General features: G+C 36.4%; 1 protein-coding gene across 1 annotated transcript in view; it reads right to left on the bottom strand.

Moving 5' to 3' along the window:
• Stag1 (STAG1 cohesin complex component) overlaps positions 1–27907 on the bottom strand; it is a 327633-nt gene that overhangs the window by 113682 nt on the left and 186044 nt on the right. Inside the window, exons 8-9 of the mRNA XM_057766709.1 lie at positions 20936–21087; positions 15741–15814 (exon numbers count right to left, since the gene is read on the bottom strand). Coding sequence (XP_057622692.1) covers positions 15741–15814; positions 20936–21087 — 226 coding nt within the window. The remainder of the gene's footprint in view (positions 1–15740; positions 15815–20935; positions 21088–27907) is intronic.

Below are 27907 nucleotides of genomic sequence, written 5' to 3'. Positions count from 1 at the left end.
TGTCATTGAAATTAGAAGTAAAACTCAGTTGTAACTTAGCATTAAGGCACTTATTTATTTTTTTCCAATATTCCTGCAACATTGAGTTCTAGGATTATAGGTATGTGTCAGCACTCTCAGATAAATTATTTGTCTTTTTTAGGCAACGTCTCCTTGTGTTGGTTCTCAAACTCATAACAATATTTCTGCCTCAGTCTCTCAAGTTTAGTCAAACATTTTTTCTGTTTGTTTGTTCTCCCTGCTCCACCAGAAAGTTATGGAAATAAATTCAGGCCCTCAGGCTTGTGTACCAAACTCTCATATATAATGAATCATTCCCCAGTCCTTCTGTGATGATTTCAAAGTACATCCAAAAATCTGTCAGTCTACATAGTCTCTCTGGTAAACATTTGTTTACCTTTTCTTGAATATGGGTATCCTATGTAACTCATCAGTGATAAGAATGATTAAAATGGTTAAGTTTTGATTCCAGAAACCAAGTCAAAAAAGAAAGCATTCAGGGAACCCTATGGGGACATCCATGAAATGAGCAATTGAGGCTTCAACTATTTATCATGTTATTAAGGCAAAAAATTCAAAATCCTTCTTCATCTTTTCTTCTTCTACCTATCCTATTCTCTTCCTCTTTCCTCCCCTGTTTTCCTTTTATTTGTTAAAAGTGAAAGACTTCTTTAGATTTTCATGAAAGGTTCTTACCAGGTATACTGTTGCTTCATTCTCAGAAGAATAAAGCACTACAGCTATCGCAAAATAATGTCTTCTAGTTTTGTGAAATGCATAGTTACGATATTGTTATGTATGTCCAATCTAGTAACCAGAACCAGCTAGCTAGGTCACTTCCTAATTCCTAACAATAAAGACTATGACACAGTAATAGCTGCTTTACAATGACTGAGTTTAGAAAGATTTGATATTTTAATTGATATTTAAGGGTTATAGTCATCAAATAATAACTAGCCGTCTAGGTGTTGGGTCTAAGTATCAGTTCTTTGGTGTGGGAGCTCCTTTTGTCTATGTGTTGCTTTCATTAGTTAATGAATAAAGACATTGCCTTGGCCTGTTGATAGAGCAGAACTTAGGTAGGCGGGGAAAACTAAGTGGCATGCTGGGAAAAAGGAGGCAGAGTTCAAGATCCGCCAGATAGACGCTGGGAATTTTACCCGGTAAGCCACTGCCATGTGGTGATACACAGATTAATAGAATTGGGTTAAATTAAGATGTAAGAATTAGCCAATAAGAAACTAGAGCTAATGGGCCAAGCAGTGATTTAATTAATACAGCTTCTGTGTGGTTATTTTGGGGCTAAGCTAGCCGAGAGGCCGGGACATACAAGCGGGCCCTCCAATGTGTGCTAGTTAAATCCATGTAAAACCTGAGAAAGATTGAAAAGGAATTTAAAAAATAAATACAGAGTTTAACACAGCTTTTTGCTGTTTGATGGTGGCATGCCACAGCTCCTTTAGGAAAGATTTTCCTGACTCAGCAGCAGCAGCAGCAGCAGCAGAAAAAAAGCTGTACCATTTTAAAATGTGGGCTTTCTGGGATATGCTGCTAGCGAGACCTATGGCTATTTTGTGAAACCAAGTACTTGGATGGGATTTGTGAGCAGATTGCTGTGGTTTCCTTGATGGCAACTTGGACGGGTTGTGTCCTTGGAAGTGGGGTGGTGTGTGTGAATGAGAGGCACAAGCAGCTCTGCTATGCTGGAATTGGTGGGGCAAGTAGGCACTGCCATATTGTCCACAGCAATCAGCAGAAAGCAGTATGGAAAAAACTACACCCATATTCCCAAATATTGTTTATAACATTTAAAGGGGGATATGCCATAGAGATTTGCATTGATATGGATCTTGGTTTATTGATACAAATTTAAGGTCAATTTTGTTATATGTATTTCTGATCTTGATTAAGGTATAGTGACTGTGTAGCCCATTTAAAAATCTAACATATAATTAAGAAATACAGGTTAATAGATAATCATCTATAATAATCAAGCTTTGTAGTCGTTAGTAAGATTTTCTAGATGTGCATAGATATACTTCAGATGGATAGGCATTCTTATATTTCAAAGACTATAGAATATGACATTTAAAATGTTTTAAGAACTTAGGACTTTTCCTAACAGTGAGACACATCTCCTAGAAGCACCAATTACTTTGAGAAGAAGTTGGGTATTGAAGAGGCTCCTTAGCCATTTGGGCAAGAAACTGCTCTTGCCTGAACTGCTGAACTGGACATGCAGTACCCGCAGAAAAATGACAGCTGAAGTTGCCTAAAGGTGAGACGATCGTTTGGGGTTCCTGATTCATGAAAAACAATGTGAGACATTCTGCAGGATACAGAAGAAAGTGACTGAACTGTCTTTAAAGTCTCCTCCTTCGTGAAAAAGTCTGCTGGATACTATGGGCCCGAAGGCCAAAGATGGATGCCCCAAAGGTACAGAAAACTTTGCAAGACTGACCAGGCAGCAAGATGTCCATGTCATTTCTAGAGTTTTGAAAGCTGCTTACAATGCATTTCATTTTTTACTTAAGTAATATTATATTCTTCTGGAGTCTTTGATGGAGTTAAAGAGTAGATAATATAGTTTTTCTTAGTTATGATAAAAAATAAAGTAAACAGAAATATTGTAACTATAATTCTTGCTTGATACCTATGTAATTTTACCATGGTAAAGTTAAAACCTTCCTTTTTGTTTAAATAGAAAAGGGGACATGGTGTGGGAGGTCCTTCTGTCTATGTGTTCCTTTCATTGGTTAATGAACAAAGAAACTGCCTTGGCCAGTTGAAAGAGCAGAACTTAAGTAGGTGGGGAAAACTAAATGGCATGCTGGGAGAAGGGAGGCAGAGTTCAAGAGATGCCATGGATCTGCCGGATACAGATGCTAGGAATTTCACCCGATAAGCCACTGCCACGTGGCAATACACAGATTAATAGAAATGGGTTAAATTAAGATGTAAGAATTAGCAAATAAGAAACTAGAGCTAATGGGCCAAGCAAGCTGTGTGGCCTAGAAGAACAAGCGGGCGGTCCTTCTACAATTCTTTTCAGTAGACAAAGTTCAAATGCATCGACACCTACATTTTTTTGGTGACTCCCATGATAGTATCATCAGTGGTACTCTAATATACTGATGTGATAAAGCACTGACCAATAGCAACTCGTGGAGGAAAGGGCTTATTTTACCTTATAGTTCATAGCAGTCCAAGGAAATCAGGGCAGGACCTGATAAAGAGGCCATGAAAAAAAAATGTGGCTTAATGTCTGCTCTGCCTGTTTTCTTATGTAACTCAGGACCACCAAGGGGTGACAGAGTCCCCTGTGGGTCTGGCTTGCCTACATCAATCATCTAACAAGAAAATGCCCTATGAGGTTCTCTTCAGAGGCATTTCTCAATTAAGATTTCTGTTCCCAAATGACTCTAAACTTCTGTCAAGTTGACAAACTATCTAGCACAGAAAGGATCCTACTAATAGACATCACTTTCCTGTCCCCTAGGAACTAATACTGTACTTTAGAAGGTAGGGTATAAATGGTGCAACAGTTGTTTCTAACTATTCTGTTGATTACAACTCGATATAAAGATATTTTCCAGAGTCCTTAGTTTTCATACTAAAGTTACTTTGCACAATCTACCTAAAATATCCATGCCATTCAGAGTAGAGGATAGCTCCAGATACGACAGCAACAGAGCAAATATTAAACTAGAGCATAAAAGTTAAGTCATGAAGAAAAAATATTAACAAAAATTGTAAGACAATACAAATTTTTATAGAATTTTTGGCACTGAGGCCTTAAAATAAATAGCTAAAGTGAACTCAGAATAAACTCTACTTGAAAAATTAAACAACGAAAAACTCATACAAAAGGATAATTCTCGTCTAATCAACAGATATTAATCTTTTGTGTTTACCTTTATTTTAAGGTGTAAAATGACTATGGAGAAAAACTCACCTAATTAACTAACCGTATTGACAATCTGAGTTTTTAACACTCATTAACAAATGAGGCTTAAATATCTGCATTTTGGATTACTTTTTGACAAATGGGAATTTAATTATTTTCTACTTACAATAAAATGAAAATGAACTCTAGCTGACTTTAACAAAATATTTCTTGCAGTATTTTGGTAACAGTTTTTCCAGTAATTAGATGAAATTCAAATGACTGCAAATCAAAATTTGAGGAAAATCTTAACTAAAAAGTGGAGGTACCAGTAGATATCAGTAGGGCTCACATAGACAAAATCTCAAGAGATCTAAAATGAATAATTCTTTATGACAAAAAGGTCTACAATATTAACTGCAGAATAAAAATGAATTCCTATCTCAAATAATTATTTGTAAAATTTTGCTCAAATTTTATTGTTCTAAAATAACGTGACAGTAGAAGTTGTGTGTGTTTATGTGATAAAAAGAAATCAAGTGAAATAAAAATCTAATCAGGTTGCTGAAACAAAGATCACCTTATTGTCTTTTATTATACCATGAATAAGAAATTTAGACTACAGAAGATGACTAACAGACTTTTAAATAAAATTTAAAATCGCCGGGCGATGGTGGCGCACGCCTTTAATCCCAGCACTTGGGAGGCAGAGGCAGGCGGATCTCTGTGAGTTCGAGACCAGCCTGGTCTACAGAGCTAGTTCCAGGACAGGCTCCAAAGCCACAGAGAAACCCTGTCTCGAAAAAACCAAAAAAAAAAAAAAAAAAAAAAAAAAATTTAAAGTAGAAAGAAGGCTTAATGTGGTTAAAAGACATTACAGTGTGCAAAATCCTAACAGGGGTTAACAGAAGCTTCTGAGAGAAGGCACTGTATATACCCCAAAAACTCAAAACCTCTTTCATAAGGAAGTTTAACTTTTATTACATAATGCATACCAATTATTTTAAATACACTCTAATGTCATATTTAGGACTACTGATGTAGCTATGTAGTAGAATGTTTTCCTATCTCTGTGGTAAATTTCCAGGAAAAAAAAGCAATAGGTTCATAAAAGTGAAATTATGTTACATTTTTGTTGCATTATACATTTGTAAAAAAAAAAAGTGACAACATTCAGAAAATCTATGTGATTTTGTCTGAAGAGTCCATTAAGAAACACAGACATAATGGTGTACTCCTTTAATTATAGCAATTAATTATTTTAATTATAGAGGCTGAGACAGAAAGATCAAATGTCATTCTGGGTTGAGTTCCAAGGCAGATGAGGCTTCTAAGCAAGGTTCTGCCTCAAAAACAAAAAAACAAACCTCAAAAAGAAAATAGGCAAATATGACAGGGTCAAAATGGACATCTATTTTTTTTTTTACTTCAGAATGTGAAAAAAAACGATATTAGATTTCTATTCAAATAACCAATAATCTCAAGGCAAGTGAAGATACTTTGATAGTAGCCCATATTTATACTTCTAGGTAGCAAGCACTGTGAGCTGAAACTAAAGGTCTATACACGTGAAAACCACTCTTAGATAAAGAATAGACGACCAAAGAGAATAATTCTTGGTGCTAACACAGAGCTAGGAATACTTTGGGTTTGGGTGATCCAACAAATTATACACAGTATTACTTGAACACTGGGGGGAAATTAGTCACAGACTTAATTCTACTATTATTCTTGGCAAACCTTAAAAATTTAATAACTGATTTCCATAAAGAGAATATATGAAAGAATATAAAAGTATCCAGCATAGGTAAGCAAAAAACAATAATTGTCATGAAACAAAAATTAGATAAAAATGAGGCATGAAAAGAAGAAAATTACTGAAAAAAAGGGAAAAACCCCACAACTCAATCCAAACAAAAAGAAATCATATATAATATAAGACAATGCAGAACATCAAAACGATTACTATGACAAAGTTCATATGTTTAAGAAGTTACAAACATGTACAATATCCTACAGACCATTGATGAGAAAAAAAGCAAGAAGAAAATGATAATAAATCGTATCGTAATAGAAAAACAAACCTATTGGTAAAAAAAGAAATATACAAAAGTCTAAAAGGCAGCCAAACTAAAAAGTAAATTAACTACAAACGCTTCAAGAAAACAGACAACAAACAAACTCCTTTGGTTGTAACAGACAAATCAGAGACAGTGGATCTATCCTTTCAAAGGACTACAAAAACCAAAAACTCTCATCTAGATTCCACATCAAAAGACAAAATTGGAAATGACAGAGCCAAGTAAAAAGAAATTCTACTTCCCATCTGAGCCATGAAAAACAAACTTGACTAATTTGGGATTAAAAAATTGAAGTCAGTGACATTTTGATATAAAACAATTCCTTCAAACATTTGAACACAGCGTGGCTGTAGTCATGGAATGCAAGAATACCATCAGCTGTGATCTAGAAGATGCAGATATGATTGGAATCCAGATACTACATGCATATTAATATGCATACAAGAGATCTGTAAATAAGAATAAAACCTATAAAACACAAAACAAAAAAAAAGACCATAGGTTTGGCTAGCCTGCAAGAAAAGAGAATATACAACTGAAATTATCAGTACAAGGGTCCAAACACTAAGGTAGAATACAAAGTTTTTTTCTGTTTGTTTACTATATGAAGGACTATGTATTGAAGCCAAAGACTCATATACTAGCCAATCTTTTCGTTTGTAGATTTATTTTGATTGATATAATGAGTATTTACCTGTTTGACATAATTTTCATTATGTATAGTAATTATTATAATTATATCAGGGTAACTGACATACCCATTACCTTAAATACTTATTCCTTACTTGTAATAACATTAAGGCTAGGCACAGTGGTACACACCTGTAATTCTAGCTTATTTGAAGGTTGATGCAGGAATATTACTAACTTAAGGCCAGCCTGAGTTATTTAAGAAATACATGTCTTATAAGAGTCCTTGCACATTGTACTAGATTGGAAGGCTGCGGATTGATATCACAATTATCTCCATAGGCAGGTTCCATAAACCACAATTTCTCTTCTTTACAATAAATATTTTTTATTTTATTTTTCCATTCAAAAATGTACACTTCCTCCCCTCCCCCATTCCCCTCCCGCTCTCCCACTCCCCCCCCCCTGCTTAAGAGAGGGTAGGGAACCCTGCCCTGTGGGAAGTCCAAGGCACTGGGACTTGTTTCTACTGCATGTACTGGCTTTTTGGAACTCTAGTCTATTTGGATGCACAGCTTCCTAGGCCTGGATGTAGGGAGGAGGGCCTTGAACTTCCTACAATAAATATTTGAAACTAAGCCTGGCTAACGTCTGTTTTAGGCATTCTCAGATCTGTCTTTACTTAGGTCAAAAGACTTTCCTCATCCCTATCTTTCACATCCCTATCTTCCTGCCCACCTCCCCTTATGCCCCGATTCTTGTGGGTCCTCTGTCATACCCTTTATAATAAAACAGTGAAAAAGAAAGGAAGGAAGGAAGGAAGGAAGGAAGGAAGGAAGGAAGGAAGGAAGGAAGGAAGGAAGGAAGGAAGACAGGCTGACTGACTCTCTGGGGGGGGTGGATGGATATTTTCAAGCATACTACTGTTAATTACACTCATTCCACTATGCAACAGAATACCAAGACCTAGTCATTCTTTTAAACTATACCATAGAATACAGTCTGTTCTCCACCTTTAACTCTTTGCTACTCTGACCACCTGGTAATAATAAATATTTCCTCTACTTTTATGACATTGATACTTAAATCAATTCTAAATATGAGCACAGTACTTGTCTTTCTGTAGCTTGCTAATTTGACTTTCAGCATATGTGTAAAGGATTACTTTGATTAGATTAACTACTTTGGGAAGATTCACCCTAACAGAGAGCAGCACCATTCCCTGTACTTGGGTTCTGGACTGCATAAAATGAAGAGACCTGGGCAGAAGTTGCAGAGAGGCCTTTAATCCCAGCACTCGGGAGGCAGAGGCAGGCAGATTTCTGGGAGTTTGAGGCCAGCCTGGTCTACAGAGCAAGTTCCAGGTCAAGCTCCAAAGCTACACAGTGAAACCCTGTCTTGAAAAACAAAACAAAACAACACAACACATCAACGAAAAAGAGAAACCATGTAGGCTCAGCCATAAATGGGATATTTATATCATATCCTCTCACTCGAAATCTCTGGGATCTTCATGAAAATGAAAGGCAGCAAGATTTTAAAAGTCAAAGATCCATGAAGAAAGGGCACAACTGGTGTCTTCTGGGCCTAACAGCAAGCTGCAACCATTAACTCACAGCAGCTATGGTTGACTGCAGGAGAAACTACATCAGACACATCAAGTATGCAGCCAAGATGCCAGCCCTAGGCAATAACTATTGACAGTTGCTGGCTCCTGGGGAAAGGAGACTGTTTTCATTAAGGATGTGGTCCCTGGCAGGTAGACAACACTCCAGTGGATGGCTTTATTGGCAGCACAAACTGGACTGAGTAAATTACTTTTTGAAAAGAGAAGTAGAAGCCGGGCGGTGGTGGTGCACGCCTTTAATCCCAGCACTTGGGAGGCAGAGGCAGGCGGATCTCTGTGAGTTCGAGACCAGCCTGGTCTACAAGAGCTAGTTCCAGGACAGGCTCCAAAACCACAGAGAAACCCTGTCTCGAAAAACCAAAAAAAAAAAAAAAAGAAAGAAAGAAAGAAAGAAAGAAAGAAAGAAAGAAAGAAAGAAAGAAAGAAAGAAAAGAGAAGTAGGAAGGTATGGAATGGATCTAAGAGGAGGTGGACTTGAGCAAAACATTTATTTAAGGAAAATATTCTCAGTGGCTGAGGTGGCCCATGCCTTCATTCCCAGCAATAAGGAAGATGTATAGGCAGGAGGATCTCTGTGAGTGCTAACACAGTCTGGACAATAATAATAATAATTGAATTGATTGTGGAACCTGCACACTGTTTTTTATAAGCCACACTAATTTACATTCTCATCAATAATGTTATGAGTTCCTTTTTCTCAAAATTTTTGGCAGTATTTATAATCTTAGTCTAAATGTACCTGCCTGACTATATTTTTGATATGTACAGAAAATAATATTTATATAGGGAACAAGGCAGAAAGGCAAAAATTTTCTACTTAACCCTTTATCAACATTGTCTTGAAATTATAACCAGTACAAGACGGGAAAAATCAGATGTGATAAATATGATAGTTCTTTTATTCAAGAGAATAAAAGTTACTTCATTACATTTCTTGAGGCGGAATGCTAGAGTGCAGAAGGGACAGTGCCAAGAAGTGAACTAAGCAATCAGAACCCACTGCTCTATTAAGCCTTTCTAGTTAGTTCTTTTTTCTCTGTAGTTTTGGAGTCTGTCTTGGAACTAGCTCTTTTAGACCAGACTGGCCTTGAACTCACAGAGATCCACTTGCCTCTTCCTCCTGAGTGCTGGGATTAAAGGTGTGCATCACCACCGCTCAGCCCTAATTAGTTCTTTTTTTTCTTTATATATATTTTTTTTAATTGAAAAAAATTTCCACCTCCTCCCCACCTCCCATTTCCCTCCCCCTCCCCCATTCTTCCCCCCCACTCCTTTCTCCTCTCCCTCTCCCCCCTCCCTTCTCCCCCTCCCTCTCCAATCCGAAGAGCAGTCAGGGTTCCCTGCCCTGTGGACAGTCCAAGGTCTTCCCCCCTCCATCCAGGTCTAGGAAGATGAGCATCCAAACAGGCTAGGCTCCCACACAGCCAGTGCAGTAGGATCAAAACCCAGTGTCACTGTCCTTGGCTTCTCATCAGCCCTCATTGTCCGCCATGTTCAGTGAGTCCGGTTTTATCCCATGCTTTTCATTCCCAGTCCAGCTGGCCTTGGTGAGCTCCCAATAGATCAGCCCCTCTGTCTCAGTGGGTGGGTGCACTCCTTGCGGTCCTGACTTCCTTGCTCATGTTCTCCCTCCTTCTGCTCCTCATTTGGACCTTGGGAGCTCAGTCCGGTGCTCCAATGCCCCTAATTAGTTCTTAAATCATAATTGTGCCACTAGGCCCAGAAAGGTTAGATTGCTACTCACTCTAGCATTTGTTAATGGAAGTTTGTAGTCATCGAGCTCCTTGAGCCAAGCCTGGGGAGCTTCGGAGTTACTATGCTACTGTACTGCCCCACAAAGAGCCTGACTTTCATTATGCCCTTTGTGTAGAATCCTGTTACATATCACCATCTTGAGGTTATCGGTCCAATTTTTTAAAGATGAACCTTCCATGTCTGAGGAAAGAAACTTGGACAGCCTTTCTTAAGCAGCAGCATCTTCTGAAGTCCCGATAAAATAACCATCAGGTCCTATTCACCCTCCACAGAACACAAAAAGTTAAGTGGGCAGGTTCTCAAAAGTTAGGCACAGTGATATCCTGAGAAGCATTCAGGTAGTCTACTCTGATAGATTAAAAGTCTAGGAAGACTCAAAAGTCACCAGCTATACCCACAGATAATGATGGGCACCCTGGGCACCACTACTCCTAAACAAGAACACTGGTAAACCCCAAGCTCATGCACTCCTGAGAGCGTAATAGACTCCATAGATGTACTGCTAGTCCAGAGGTGCCTTGCCTGAGCAGGCTCATCAGAACAACCTTGTTCCATGTGACCTTTGAAAATGGGTACCATTACAAAATCAGTGTCACTAGCAAATCCAATCTACCTATGAAAACTAAATACCAGGTGCCATTAGAACCCCAGAATTAATGCTGTCAAGGCCACTGAGATACCAGTAGATACTCTTATCAATGAGGAAAGCTGGAAAAGTTACAAAACACTAAATAAAAGACCCCATTCTTCTAAAAGTAACTAAAGTCAGAAGCTTCAAAACGACTACAAGAAATAGGAGAAACACCTGAAGAAATTAGTAAAGATAATGGTTTTTTGGGATAAGACACCCTGTGCAACTGCCCAAATCACAGGACATAAAAGCAAAACTGATAAATAGGATTATATCAAATAAACTTCTCAAAAGAAACAATTCAAGAGGCTGACAAACTTTCTTATCAAGCAACTAGAAATATTCTACAAGATACAATCTCAGCCTGAAAAAATTATCTATTATAAAAATATGTCCATATAAAAATGCTGGCAATGATGTAGAAAAAGAAAAAACTCATATATGAGGGTGTAAATTAACACACAGCTAACAGTGAATATAGTATGGATGTTCCCTCACACTAAAAGTAATTCTACCATATGATCCAGTTATTCTCAAAGACCGAAAATAGATCTACCATAAGATCCGGCAGCACTACTGTGTGTGTGCTTATTTTGTTTTGTTTTAAGGAAAGCAGAGAGACAGACACATCCATGTGTACTGTGGCAGGACACGCAATAGTTAAAACAAGCAACTGGCTTACATGAAATCTCCATTAAAATTGACAGAAAATATAGCATACAATCATAATGTAACTCAATTGCAAGAAATGAATGGAACCAGAGTGTATTATGTTAAGTAAAAGAAACCAAACAAAAAAGAACTGTACTTGTGGGAGGTTAAAAAAATAGTTGAGCTGAATGTAGAAATAAATAAAAGCTGTGGAATGGGGAGGGCTCTATAGTGTGGGAGGGAGGAAGGGAGAGAAGTGATGGTTGCAGAGGAAAAGTCAACTTAGGCAGTACATGCAGGGACTTCAATCATATGTAAAATGTATGTTAATATAAAATGAAAAGCTAAGAAAAAAATAAATCTTATAAGACATTATGAACATTCCAAAAGCATAAATGAAAAAGAGAGATACTACCTATTGAATAAAATAATTACTGTAAATGTTCCAAATCATGGAACCGTACAGATATATATACCGAGTAGCAGAATGGCTCCTAATATAACTGCTAAAAAAAAAAAAAGAACTTGATAGAGATATATTATATTCCAACTGTAAAGATAACAAGAAAAAGAAAACTTCTGGAGGCCGAATAGACAGCTCAGTTGTTTAGAGCACGTACCGCTCTTTTAGACGACCTGAGTCTGATTTCCAGCAGTCACACTAGGTGGCTCACAACTGCCTGGTAACTCTGGTCGAGGGAATGCAAAAACCCTCTCCTGGCCTATGTCGGTACCATACTCATACACATAAATAAAAATAAATCCTAAACAAAAAATCTCTAAAAGTATCAAGAGAAAAATCATCACGTGGCTTGTACAAGATTCATTAGTGGATAAGAATCTCTCAGAAAGATCACATGTAATGAAAGAATGAAATGATAAATTCAAAATTCCCAACAACCAGTAAAGTAAGCAAGCAGCTGCCAATCAACACAAATACACTTAGTAAAGATATCATTTAGAAATAAGAGATAGATAAAAGCTTTCAAAGATAAGCAAATATTACAGAAACCTATCTCTACCAGACTAGCTATAAAACTAAATACTGATGTGAACAGTAACACCGGAGATAAAGATATAATTACTACTATGAAAACATATGAACCTAAAAAGTTTAGAGTAGAGCTGAAATAGGAAAAGAAAAGAAAATAGTATCAGAAGACAGAAAAAAAAAATGAACCAAGAACATACAAAAGAGAAAAAGACGAACACAACAAGACAGGAAAATGTCTTACCAAAACCTTAAGTGTAAATGGATTTAACTTTCTAAGTGGAAGACAAAACTGGCTGAATATATTAAACAACACAAAAGTAACCCCTCAAAGTATAATGACTATAAAAAAACAAGCCCTGTAACAGTAACATCACGAAACTGAAGGTAAAGAAAGAAAGCAACATACCATGACAACAGAAACTACAAGAAAACAATAGTAGCTATACTTTGATCAGGAGACAGATGATGAGTTCAAAATTATAAAGAGAAAGATGTTAATTTCCTAATAATAAAGGGACCACTTCAGTAAGGCAAAATAATTTATAAATGTCTATATAACCACCACTACTATAAGTAATTACATTTAAAACAAACATTATTATAATAATTAAAGACAAAATAGGCATTAATATAGTAATAGCTGAGGACCTTAATGTTCAAAGGAAACATTACATAGCTCCCTTTAAGCAAGAAATAATACAAGCCAGAGAGGCCAAACATTCGTAAAACATTTCACAAGCAATTACCCAACGTATATTCTTATCCCTTTAGCAGTCCAATAAAACATATGGTAAAGTCATAAAACAAGTATGAGAAAACTGAAAACAAGAAACACCCAGTGAACTCATAGCATGTATCACAAATTGTCACAAATTGGCATCATAAACTTTAGAAAGTAAAAAACATGAAACATACAATATTGTTCCAAACAATCAAAAAATGAAGGAAGTAGAAAGAAAACGAAAAAGTTAAATATGAAAAAAACTATACTAAAAACATCTACAGAAATATAGGAAAAGCAACAGAAGAAATCTTAACAGCAATAAACAATTACATAAGAAAAATCTCAAATAATTTAAAGAGTGAATAAAAATTCAAAAATAAAGCTGGGTGTGGTGATCATCCCTGTAATTTCACCCTTTGGGGGTCCAGGGAGGAGGACTGTAAATAAGTCAGTAACCTTGGGCTGAACACCGAGACCAGGCTTAAAACAAAAAGAACAGAAATTGAGAGACAAACAAAGAGAAAAAAGCAAAGCAAAACAAGGATGTACCACAGAGAAACCCTGTCTCAAAAAACAAAAAACAAACAAAACAAACAAACAACAAAAAAAAACAAGGATGTGCCAAAAATCAGCATTAATAGAAACAAATTCTGAGCAAAAGTAAGAAGTTAAAAAACATTATCCCCCAAATCAATAAAAAGTTTCTTTTTTGTTTTTTTTTAAAAGCTATTGCAGATACACCAGTACAGTATAAACTTCTTTGGGTAAATATCAAAGGAGTGATATGGTTAGGTCATAAGGTATTTCTGTTTCTAATTTAAAAAAGAAAATATTGACAGAGATGCCCACCAATTGATGAACAGACAGCAATAACATGGTACATGTACATAGCGGAATTTACAGTACATTAATTATAAAATATGTGATGAATGAACATAACCAGAAAAAAAATATACCGATTGTGGTAGGTAACCCAGGCCCGAAAGCACAAACACCCCATTTTGTTTATTAGAGGTATAGTCTAGCTTTGACACTTTTGCATTTTCTGTGTTTAACTCTGTAGTGCCTCTGATATCAAGAAAGTAAAAGGGAACACTGGAGAAGGAGGGGAAGAGTTTTAAGAGAGTGGGGAAAGGACACAGGTAAAGAGAAAGTGGTAAGGAGCATACAGGGAGAAGAAAGTCTTAAACAGGGAGGATGCAAAAGATAAGATGGGGGAGGATTAACCAAAATTAAGGGGACATTAAAGAAAAGCCAGATGGAAATATATCACCTGTTAACCAATTAAAAAACATAAATGAGAGTTTAATGGGAGGCACTCTACATGGGTTGAAGTTCCAACCTAGAAACAAAGATAGTCACTAAACAAAACTTTCAGTGTCAACTGTGAAGTATCTCTCTAGCGGTTGCTGGAGAGGCAGGACTGAGGGGTCAAAGCAATGTTTGATAAGGCTGGACTAAGTCAACAATTAAGACCCTATTTGAGGGACACTGTATAGTTATTGTAATAAAAGGAGAAGTCAAGCTGGAACTGAACTGGAAGCTTTCTCCCTACTAGATAGCTTTCACAGTCCTGGAAGGTACTATAAAGGCTACCATAGCTGGGAATCCAAAAGAGGAATCAGAGGCAAGAGATAGGTGATGAAGGGAAAAATCAATGGCCTAAACCAGCTATGAATCCTACAAATTACATTACCACTAAAGGCATTACCGATATATGGGTAACCAACCAGTTTCTGAATTTGAGGCCTGCTCCACATAAGAGGATCTATTTCTGATACTGTAAACCTGATCAAAAATCCAGGCAATGTCAGAGGTTCTAGGGGGAAGCTAAAAATGCTTTGCAAGATGGATACAGTGTTAAGCTGCCATCTAAATATTTATAGCTACATACAAATATTACTTTCTTAACCTTAATCATAAAAGTCTCTCTTTGCAGCAGTGAACAGCAGAAAATGTAAAGCCTAGTGGCTGACAGATTGTGGCAAGTATGTGACGGATTAGAGTTATTCCTAAACAAGACAGTTAAAGAACTACACTAAATAATTCTAATGTGGTGACATTCAGTAGTGTATTACTAGGCCAATTAATTTTATGTACACATTAATTCCTTTTGCATTAATGAGAATATAAGTAGACAGGGTGATGGAGGAAGGTCATTGGTTAAATAATAACGAAACTGCTTGGCCCTCATAGGTTAGAACATAGGTGGGTGGAGTAAACAGAACAGAATGCTGGGAGGAAGAGGAAGTGAGCTCAGATGCCATGCAGCTGCTTCCCGGGGCAGATGCAATGAAGCTCCGACCCAGGATGGATGTAGGCTAGAATCTTCCCGGTAAGCACACCTTGGGGTGCTACACACATTATTAGAAATGGGCTAGTCCAGGTGCTAGAGTTAGCCGAGAAGAGGCTAGATATAATGGGCCAAGCAGTGTTTAAAAGAATACAGTTTGTGTGTTGTTATTTCGGGGCATGAGCTAGCCAGGTGGCCCAGGGAGCTGGGTGGCAGGAACTCAGCCCGCAGCTCCCTTCAACAGACAGGATATCTCCAATCGTAATAAATGTTCTGAGTTAGGAAGGGTGCTTCAGCAGCAGTGATAGCAACATTTCCTCCAAATATTAAATCAGTATTTGTAGACAAAGCTATTTTCCATGAAAGAAAACAAAGTAAAAGTAATGAGAGTTTTAGAGCTATACAGACTATGCTATAAATAAGCAAGTATTTTGGTTAAAAAAATTCTAAATGGTTAAAATACCTTACCGGTATCTATGAACAAATATACCCTTAAAAATAGAGTTCATCATATTTTCAATTTCATCTTGGTTTTCTTGAAGCTGAAATGGAAACAAAAAGAATAAAAAAGAAAATTAAAATACTGGTCATCTTATTTGGAATGTGAATAGTTCCAATTATTTTAAACTACTATTTATCCTCGTTCTGAGTACTTACCGACCTTTGTTATCTTCCCTCCACCTCTACCCCAGAACAAGGTTTCCCTTTACAGCCCAGGCTCTCCTGGAACTTGCTTCATAGAGCAGACTGACTGACCTCAAATGTACAGAGATCTGCCTGCCTCTGTCTCTAATCCTAGTGCTGGGATTAAAGACCCATGCTACCACTGACCAGGTAGTTATTAACCTTTTCCTGGCTGCACCACTGATGTCTAAAGTTATCAGTAGATTTTCTATAGTTTTGTCACATTGGCTTTGGAACCTCTCTTCCCTCCATACATATGTTCTAGAAAAGAACAAGGAAGAAGTGGTGGACTTCGGTCAACTTTGTATTTCAATGGAACAATCTATTTTTGGAATCATTCTACAAGTCTACACTTTTCTTCAAACAAGGTTTCTGGCTTAGTTCTGCCGTCCTTACTTAAGAGGTCACCCTGATGACCGGGCAGTGGTGGTGCACACCTTTAATCCTAGCACTCAGGAGGCAGAGGCAGGTGGATCTTTGTGAGTTCCAGGCCAGCCTGGTCTACAAGAGCTAGTTCCAGGACAGGCTCCAAAGCTACAGAGAAACCCTGTCTCGAAAAGCAAAAACAAAAACAACAAAAAAAAGAGGTCACCTTGATTTACATGGCTATTCCTCTTTCAAAAAGCATCATATTACTCTTATCTACGTGGCCTATAACTCAACTATGCCAACTTCCCGAAATATGAGGAACAATAGAAAATATAAATTATAGCCAATAATGCCGTAATCCAGCAACAAAACCCAATACTATCGCAGAGGTACGTATTTTAGGAAACATTAGTGGTCAGAGTTAAGGTTTAAATTCATTTACTTCAAAAGCAACATAAATACTCTGGAATGACATCCATTATGATATTTATTCCCTTATTATTTTCCTGGAATTTCATGCAAAATGACTGAGTGACATAACTGTTTTATTATGCATATACATAATGTGCATGCTTTGGTTATATGTAACAGTAAAATATTTTCAGAATGCCTCTTGGCTGTATGCTGTTAAAAGATTTATAGGAAAGAGCTAAGAAGTACTAATGTTCCTTAACACATGAGATGAGGTATGTTCTAATAAGACAATTATAAATAGAAACATTCAAGTTTTAAACCTTTAATTCATACATGGAACATGGAATGTGATAAGTTAATCAAGTCTATTTTAAATGTGCTTGGTATAGTAGCTTTAGCCTATAATTGCAATCACCTAAAATTAAGCCTGTTTTATAAAACTGAATGTTTCACATCAATATAAGATAAGATAGTTTAGCGGATATGACAGAATGCAAGAACAGACAACATACAATCCAAAAACTGCTGAGAACATAGTATACTGTACATGTTATCAAGACTTTGTGATTGTGAGCTGCTACTGTCCAACAATACAGGAGATATCATGCTTTACATTGCCATTCTGGGAAAGGGTCAATATTAAAATTACAGCTTTTATGAAATGCTCACTGCTTCCAAACTACTGTAGTATCTAAAATCTTTCAGAACATCACACAAGATTATCTATATAAAAATATATAAAAAAATCATTCAAATTATTATACTTGAGACAAGTTTGAAAATATACTTATGATGCATTTAAAACATAAAAACTAATTCACTGGGGCTATACTTTCCAAACAACATTACTTTACAAAGCACGGTTTCTATTTTACTTCTACAATTTTTCAAGTATGATATGTGTTAGAATAAAAATGTTTTAAGGTAGACTTAACCTTCAGTGCTTTCAGATTAGACTTAGTACTAATCAGGAAACATGGTCATAGCAACTAAAATTCCCTTTAAAATGTATTCATATGTTTGTTACACACATATGAACCACCTATGTGCAGGAGCCATAAGAGGTAAGAACAGATATTGGATTTGCCTGAAGCTGAAGTTACAGATGACTGTGAGCCACTATGTAGGTGCAAGACCTAAATCTGGTTCTTTGCAAGAACAGAAAGCATTTTTAAACTGCAAAACATATATCCAGCCCCAACATGATTTTCTTTAAATATGGGGATTTATTATAGTAGAGTGGTTCCTGAATTCCATATAATGCATCTCATTATGAAAACAATAAATCTGGAGACAGATACATAACCTAGAAGACCATCATGTATAGACTGGAGTTATGCTGTCGTAAACAAAAAGTCAGAGGCTAGGAGAAGACTAGTCAATCCTTCCCTCAATATCTTCAGAAAACATGACAGCAACAGCATGCTGTATTGGACTGATAGCATCCTATAATATTTAATCTAGGTTGTCAACTTGATTGAACTGACAGCCACTTTAGATCTTAGTAAAGGAGATGTATAGATGACTGTAGGGTACTGTGTTAGATTGTGAGGGTTCTAACTTAAGCAACAGTTTAACCCACTGACAAATTCAAATTCTGAACAGACTGTTAGAAGGTGGAACATATCAGATAAAGTGGGTCATTGTGGGTAAGAAGTTTGAAAACTTTCTTATTAAAATAAACCATCTCATTTTTCAAGACACATGCCATCATGCTATAGAATGCCAAAGAATCCTGCCTCAAATACAGTAACAGTGTTTTTATGGTACATATAATGACTGATGTCTCTTATAAACACTTAATGGCAGGATTAAGAAAAAAAATACACACTTAATGGCATGATTAAGTAAAATACTTTAAAAATAGTCCTCTAGTGTCATTAGTCAGCATGTATCAAATGAGTGTATCTCTAAAGATATTGTATCTTAAATATCTTAAAAATATTATAAATTAGAATATTTAATTTAAAAATCAACTTTTGAGCTTTAGATTTGGGCCTCTTAAAAAAATGTCTCAATGGCGCACGCCTTTAATCCCAGCACTCGGGAGGCAGAGGCAGGCGGATCTCTGTGAGTTCGAGACCAGCCTGGTCTACAAGAGCTAGTTCCAGGACAGGCTCCAAAAACCACAGAGAAACCCTGTCTCGAAAAACCAAAAAAAAAAAAAAAAAAAAAAAGTCTCAAGAAGTTATGCAAAGTGGCACACACCTTTAATCACAGCACTTGGGAGATGGAGGAAGGCAGATCTCTAAGAATTCAAGGATAGCCTACATGGATAAACTACATGGTGAGTTTCAGGACAGCCAGAGCTACATAGAGGATACCCCATATTGAAAACAAACAAACAAACAAACACCGGTTTCATGAATCTTGGCTTGAGATGAAGACAGAATATCTCATTTTTCTGAAATAGTCCCAAATATTATGTCTGCTGATTTGTACTATGTACTTGTGTATAGCTGCATTTTAGTGACTGACTCTAAAAGACTCTGAAGATGCTCTATATTCTGTAGTTTTGAGCATTTAGTCCAGATTTAATTCTTTTTGTATTTGTACATGCTTATGCATGAGTATGTGTGAAATAAGTGGTTATATGTGATCATTTGTGTACATATATGTGGAAGCCTTGTTATGGTGTATTCTTCAATCATGACAGTGTGTGTGTGTGTGTGTGTGTGTGTGTGTGTGTGTGTTCAGACAGGGTCTCTTATTTAATCCAGAGTCACACATTTAGCTAGACTAGATGAGCAACAAGCCACAGGAATCATCCCATCTGTAGGTCCTCAGTGCTAGGATTACAGTACAGTGATAAGTCCAGCTTTTTTATGTGGGTGCTGGGATTCTGAACTTAGACCCTCATAGTTTTGCAACAAAAACCATTCTAACTCAGTCATTCCCACACTCCTAGACTTAGCACATGTAAAAATAAATAAGTATCCATATTTCCTTAGTATAAATCTGTTTTGTTAATATACGATAAATTAAAATGTAAACAAAATAATTAATTTTAAACAAATTTCTTTATGGCTTATTAATCAATACTGAGTGTTTAAACTGTATATTTATTTTATATACCTATATACTGCCACAGTGTAAAAAGTTACAAGGTGAAAATGGTCATGAGTGAAAAGAGTTTAAGATGTTTTGGTACAGGCAATAATTTCATTATAAATTTTTGCTTTTCACTGTTTGTTAATCTCATTATGCTTGGACACAAGCAACTGCCTTATGGAAATGTAACTTTTTTTTATTAAAAGACTGATAACACAAACAATAGATTTAACTTCCAATATGTCAAACAAACATATTTGGGGGGTTCCTATCCCCCACCAAAAAAAAGACAACTGGGCTAAAGAGATGGCTTAGCTTAGTCTTTAAGAGCACCGGGTGTCATTCCAGAGGACCCAAAATTTATTCCCTGAGTTTATGTTAGCATTTTATGTATGTGGCATATAGACATATGTGCAGGCAGCACTCATACCCATAAAATAAAAATAAATATATCTAAAAATAAAATGAAATATCTAACTTAAAAACATTTTACCATCTCTACAAAAATTAAATTCTCAAACCTAAAGTATGGGCTAGAAGCACTCAGAGACAATAATTGCTTATTAAAAAAACGCCTGTATTGGACTCCCTTGTACCGAAAAGGGGAAAGACTGGAGAGACACCAATCTTACTTAGAAGGATCCTCTATATATCAACTAAAACACAGACTGAAGCTTTTTTCTATAAATATACACTTGCTGTCTCCCAAGTGGGATTTATTATTTAGTGTACTTTCTAAGTCTACAACATGATAACTGACTTTCCTAACACTCTAATAATCTTACTACAATAAACTTGCATATGGTTTCCTTAGTGACTGATAAATATTTCAGTTTTATTTTTAGAACTTTAAGATTAAATAATTCAACGGAAGTTAAATGTTAAAAATAAAAGATAGGTACTTATTTTCCACCCTCCCATCCACACATCACAGGTCTCACATATCACAGGTCAGTCTCAAACTTGCTATGTAGCCAAGGTTGGTCTTGAACTGACCCTCCTGCCTTACCTTCCCATGTTTTAGGACTACAGACTTAAGCCACCATAGTCAACTTTAAAATACTCTTTTTACAAAGAACAGAAGAAACTATTATATTTTCTTAACATTTACAAACCATAAAAGATCAAGCTACTATAAAATTTACCTCTTTACGTTTCTGAAGTAGTAACTCCAGCCTTTCATTGGCTCTCTTCCCAATCATTTTATTTCTTTCAGCTTCATACTGCCTCTGTGTATTATCCTGATGAATACTGAGGTTTAAGGCAACATTCACCAGAGCAGTCATCAGCTTCATGGCTGTAAAATCAAGGACACTTACAATACTCAACTATGAAACAATATTTTAGGTGTAAGATCAAAAGTTAAAGCAACGAAAGAAAGAAAAAGCAGTACTATTACCCAGGCATAATTACAAAATGGTAACGGACAAAAATAAACTCATCTTACTTGCAAAATAACTCACTCCACCTTAGCAAAATACAAACAAACAAACAAAAACTAAAGAAAACATGATTAGTTAAAGCTGTCCACTTTAGAGTCTTATTCAAGAAGCTGGAGAGATGGCTCAGTGGCTGCACTTCTAGAGGACCCAGGTTTGATTGCCAGTATCCACATGGTAGCTCACAGCTGTCTATAACTACAGTTCCATGCGAACTGAAGTACTCCTCGGGGTGTGGACACCGGGGACATGTACAGTGCACTGACATATATACTGGCAAATATTTATACACATAAAATAATAAAATAAAGAGTAAAATTAAAAGTCTTATCCAGGCTATCTGGATAGAAGACAGAAGTAACACCAATGCCTTGCCTACATCCAAAAATTTATTAGGTGTAATCCACCTTCCTACTACTACATCTGTGTTACAAATGCTTCTTTATATTTTTACTAAGGTGACTCAAAAGTCCCTAAATTATACAACTACCATATGAACTTTACACACAGAGAAATGCTTCTCGCTCCACTGCTCACTTACGAGAGGCACACTATCCAAACCCAGAAAAAGCACAATAACTTTCTAGCATATCATAAAACTAAAAATTAAAATGATTTTAAATAATTTAACAACTTCCCTTGAAAGATATATATATATATGCACATATACACAGTGGTATATTTACCTACCTACGCACTCAGTATTAAAGAAAAAATTCTTTCTACATTTAAGCCAGCAACAAGTTAACAATGTTATAGCCCGTCAACAAAAATATAAAACAAAAATACTGCAAACAATTTTAAGCTAATGACCATTTATAAATTCATTTAATATTTCTAAGATAAATTATTTTGACTATTACTATGTTTCAAACTACAAGTTGGTGAATTAATAGCTGTTTGCAAATCAGCGAAATATTTAACTATACTGTAACAGGTAAAGTATTTTCAAAATAATGTGTAAAGGAAAGAAAAGCTAAAGGGTAATAGGTATCTAGAGCATTCAAGCTGTCAAATGTAGAAAGACATCAGTTTATCAGCTTATTTGCACACACATGTAAACATCTACATTTTTAAAAGCAATGACTTGAAAATGAAGGAATTGAGAGTCATTAAAGTTAATTTTGGAGCCTGGCGGTGGTGATGCACACCTTTAATCCCAGCACTCGGGAGACAGAGGCAGTGAGTGATTCTCTGTGAGTTTGAGGTCAGTCTGGTCTACAAGAGCTACCTCCAGGACAGGCTTTACAACTATTGAGAAACTCTCCCTCGAAAAACCAAAAAACGATAGAATTCACAGGTAGAAGATAAGCTACAGCTTCCCCCAAATTTAATGATGTTTGCTTTCAGGTGTATCTCCTCATGATCTCAGATTGCAGAGTCAGTCAATACGTAATAGACTTCTCTACCCCAGATAAACAATAATCAATAAATTAAAACAAACAAAAACTAAAAAATGGCTAATGCAGTCTCTCAAGGCATTACTAGATATATATAGCAGTGCTTGTTTTTAAAGTATTTATCAAACATACAATTAATATTCAATCCAATCAAGAACTGTTGGTCAACTTTCAGTTTTACATGACAAGTACAACATGGGTCTTTTGCTGTTTATTGAGCACACTGAAATGACTGATCCTGAACATAATTATTTTCGTTTTCATAGTGTTACTAATGGAATTCGGCTTTAAAAATGTAGACTTGCAAGTACGCCCTTAAGTCAAATAGGTTCCTTCATCTTTTAAATTCAGTGCTGTTAACAGAATAATGAACATGTTCCTCCACAGTAATATTCAGAATGCCATATGAAAACAGTTCTGACAATAAAAGTCTTATTTTAAGAAAAAGTTGATGATTTCTTTTCCTTTTAAGACTAAGCATATTATTAAAAAGTAGAAAGTGCTTTGAAATTAATGTCAACTTCATAGGTATTTCAATTCATATCTGTTGAATGTCATAACATAATGACATTAATAATACATTTCATTTTCTTGAAATCCATTTTACACATTTTGTAAAATTACTACGAAGTGACATACTGATAACTGAAAACATGTTTTTACTAGACAATACCACAGATACCAATGTGGTGCTCCCTGTTTATCTATGGATACTACAGTGAGCAATGTTCTATGTCCTAGATACAAACAATCAAAAATAGAAAAAGCCAAATACTTGTAACAATGATTTTTTTACAGTTTAGTAGAGAAAAGACAGAAAACACATGCTATGGTTGAGATGTTGAATGTCACTGGCAAAGGCACATGTGCTGATGCTCTCTGGAGATCGCCAAATCTTCAGCAAGTAGCCTAATGGTCATGGCAGTGTACCTTAAAGGAATTGTGAGGTCTTGTCTCCTTTGTCCCCTGGCTTTGGGGTCTAAGCTTTTAGTTAGTGCCACATGCTTCTCCTTATGTGTTACCAATGGCTCAACCCAACAGAACCAATTTACCATAAACTGCAGTCTATAAAACTGCAATTCCAAATAAATCCTTACCTTTACAATCTGATTAACTTGGGTATTTTTCTATAGTACTGGAAAGCTGACTAATACATAGAATGATGTCAAGATCACCAGAACTCTGCTTATTCTGTATACCTGTTTATGTGAGAAGCTTTAGGAACTGGTTTGTAAAATTATCAAAGAACAGGTTAGAGAGAGCCAAAACATTATATATAAATAGGCAGAACAGGCAATTCTGGCACAGGTTCAGAGTAGACAGAATGTTATTAAAACCATGAACACTGGCCGGGTGGTGGTGGTGCACACCTTTAATCCCAGAACTCAGGAGGCTGAGGCAGAAATCTCTTATGAGTTCAAGGCCAGTCTGGTCTACAGAGCTAGTTCCAGAATAGGCTCCAAAGCAACAGAACAACCCTGTCTTGAAAACCAAAACAACAACAAAAAATGTGAACACTATGTTGATAATGATTTAGATGAAGATGCTGAATCTATTGAGAACTGAATTATAGACCATTATGGTTTGGTCATGGAAGAATCCCAAGACTGTAAGACAGGCGAAACTTAAAAGATAATGGTGTAGGGTATGTGGCTGAGAAAATTTAAGACACTTCAGCGTTCTGGCAGACGTACAAGTACTAATGGGTAACTTTAGGAAAATGTATAATAAAAACAAGAGCTCAAAAATAAACACAGAAGAAAATACTGGAAAATCCTGCAATTTGGCCAGAAAAGAACAGCAAGAAAAGGACTTGCCAAAGATGGTGAAGTTACCAGTGGCAACAAGTGACTAAGTGCAAAGAACCAGGAAAAAAGAGTGCCTGCCTCACAGTATCCCAGTAATCAGGAAGGGCATTAGGGCTCAGATAAAAAAAATAAAAGTTGGTTCAAAAATACTCCAGGAAAGAAGTCATTTGGGAAAGAAACTCTGTGGTTTCCAGCCCCTAGAACAGGGAGTCTCCCGGGGAGTCAAAGTCCTTTGTTTAGTTGAAAAGGTACTGGGTAGCTGATAAACCCATGGTTCAGGTAAGCCAAGGAAATGGCAACAGACCCTATCCAGGTAAAGTTGGTTTTGTAGGCATGTGAAACACCACAATTATGAGATCATAAAGAGTTCCATTGAAATTTCAAAGGAAAGCCTGTCAAGTCAAGCAGCAACCTTGCAAGGCCCAAGTCTCTGCAAGCTGCCCTGATAGAGAGAAGCATGAAGATGTTTGTTTACAATGAAGCAGAGGCTTCACTGGAGAATCCAGAAGCTAAAACAAACACTTGCCAAGAGAAGCTCCAGGCAATGTACAAAACCAGCCCCCAAGAGTGGCAGGTAAACTACAACTTACAACCTTGTCCAAGACCTTTACAACATGCATTCTTCTAAAAAATACTCTGGAACCAGGATATGGAGCTTTAGAACACAATGTATGCCTTTAGTTTCAGTTGTTCTTTGGTCCGATTCCTCTTCTCTATACCCCTATTTCTCGTTTAGTAAATGGGAACGTTTACTCTAAGCACTATACATTAGAAATATGTAGTGTTTTCTTTTACTTTGCTACTCAAGGTATTTCCCCCAGGTCTGATGTGATTATTGGACTTCAAAGGGCAAAGAATGTTGTGGAGACCTAAAGAATACTAAGTCCCACAAGCATCAAGCAACATGATTAGGCAGCTACAGGAATGACTATAGGTTCACAGCTGATGTCTGAGAAAACTATGTTTGAAAATGGGACAATGTGAATTTTGAATTTTTATGAGAAGGAAGTTCATAAAACTGTTAATTATATAAATATTATATGGAAATAAAGGCTTATGGAAAACTTGCAGATTACAAATGGAAAAGATTTCAGTAATCCCTGTTATGTTGTAAAATTCCAACCAAACACCAAGGAGAAATGATTCTCATCTTCAATGAATCTACAAAATAAATATGATCCTAAATCACAAGAATATTAGTACATAGACACAGCAGGATGATGAATAGAGAACAGTCACAACAAATCAAGGGTTAGAAAAAGCATGGTAACTATAGCTAGAATAAGAAAAGCTATTTTCTTCTGAGGAACACAGAAACATTCAACAATCACATTTCAATTCAACAGAAGGTAGAAGATCCAAACTATGTTCCCATATGTCCAACTGAGATAGCTACTTAAAGTACAAACAAAAGTATTTATGTCTTAAGGTTAAAAGTAAATAGAAACTATTCTGAAATATGAATCTTCTTTACATGTATCTAACATGGCTGTATGGTTAAATAAAAATAACAGAGAGGAATATAATAAATAATAACTGCTAAGTCTGTTTCAACGTAACAAAAAGATTCCAAAAGGAATATTTATTTTGTCAGGTGGTGGTGGCACACACCTTTAATTCCAGCACTTGGGAGGCAGAGGCAGAAGCAGGTGGATCTCTGTGAATTCGAGGCCAACCTGATTTACACAATGAGTTCCAGAAGAGGCAGAGGTGTTACACAGAAAAACCCTGTCTCAAACAAAAAAACAAAAAACATGTAAGTGTGAAACTTTTAGCTCTGAAAAACTGTGAAGTATTGAAAACTTTCATACAAATGTAGTAACAGTATATATTGAAATGTAAGACATAAGACATAAAAGACTGACAATAGAGACAATTTAATAAAAAACTTTTGGATTTGAAAAACGCTGTAAAAGTTGTATTGATAAAAATACTCAGGAAACTTGTGATGCTATGAAACTCATATCTTACCCTAAAAATAACTAACCTGACTGTCTTTCTTCTCAGCTAAGATTTAAGTACGGCCAGAAATAATTTTATTCCAAAGTCAATAATCATATCTGGCCATAACTGACGTGCAATTGGCCACGAACATAGTCCTTAAAGAGGAAGATTAAATGCCCCTGTTCATCTTACCTAGGCCCTACAATCTATCTTGTAAAGTGAATGATTATTCTTTTATTCAGTGCCTCTCATATGTACCATTAAGATGGATAATTACTATCCAACTAGAAATAAGTTTTCAGAAAGTACTTTGTTTAAAGGAGGTGGCCATGTATCTGAAATTTTATACAACTGAGCTTTGGAAGAAGTGAGTATTTAGTGTAGTCAACGGTAATTACAGATGTATTATTGAGGAGTCACTGAATAAATATTCTACCCTTTAGAACTTGGAATAAAATACAATATTCAATATATTCTATCTTTCAATACCTAATACCTTTCCATTATTCAAATATAACTACTAGGAGGCAATTCTGGCCAGGGAAGCAGGCTTGCTAACCATAGATTTCCACATAATTCCTCTCCTACAAATCCAATCCCACAGTTCTGTAGCAGATTATGTGATGCAGCTTCCCTTACCCCATTCTGCCCCATCTCCAGTGGATCACAGGGATCCTAACTTACGAACTTCCTTGCCTGATATTGGAAGTTCTTCTTTATATGTGTTGCTTTTATTGGTTAATGCATAAAGAAACTGCTTTGAGTCTACAGCAGGGAAGAACAGAGGTAGGTGGAGAAAAAAAATAACTGAATACTGGAAGAAAGAGTCAAGAGAAGTCATGGAGCAGCCTCTGGAAACAGATGCAAGCTGTTAGCTGGACCCTTGCCGATAGGCCACAACTGTCGTGGTAAAATATAAAATAATGGAGGTGGGTTAATTCTAGATGTAAGACCTAGCTAGCAATATACTTAAGCTATTGGCCAAACTACTAGAAATAATATAGTTTCTGATTGATGATTTTGGGGCTAAGCGGCCAGGAACAAACAAGCAGCCTCCGACAACACTTGCTCTCCTTCACAACTTTATCCCAGGCCCTCTACACCCAGCAGGCATTCCCAGGGAAGCAAGCAGGCTATCTGTAGATTTTCACCTTTCCCTCCCCCCTCCAAATTCAATGCAGTTTCATCCCCAATTGTTGTAGTTTGACCTCTTTCTGGACCCATTCCAAGGACACTAAGCAGATCTTGGTGGAATACCCTGCTTGCTTCGTGCATGTGTATGTCCACATACCATCTCTATTAGCCCATTCCCCATTCCTTTTTTTTTTTTTTTTTGGTTTTTCGAGACAGGGTTTCTCGGTAGCTTTGAGGCCTATCCTGGAACTCTCTCTGTAGACTCAGGCTGGCCTCAAACTCACAGAGATCCAATTGCCTCTGCCTTCCGATCACCATCTGGTCCGATCCCCATTCCTAAGCATCAGTTCCCAATACCCATACACAGATTTTACCTGGAACCATAAGTCGTC

The sequence above is a fragment of the Chionomys nivalis genome, chromosome 4 (assembly GCF_950005125.1).
Source record: "Chionomys nivalis chromosome 4, mChiNiv1.1, whole genome shotgun sequence".
Taxonomy (NCBI): Eukaryota; Metazoa; Chordata; class Mammalia; order Rodentia; family Cricetidae; genus Chionomys; species Chionomys nivalis.
This window is presented reverse-complemented; position numbering and strand designations above follow the sequence as displayed.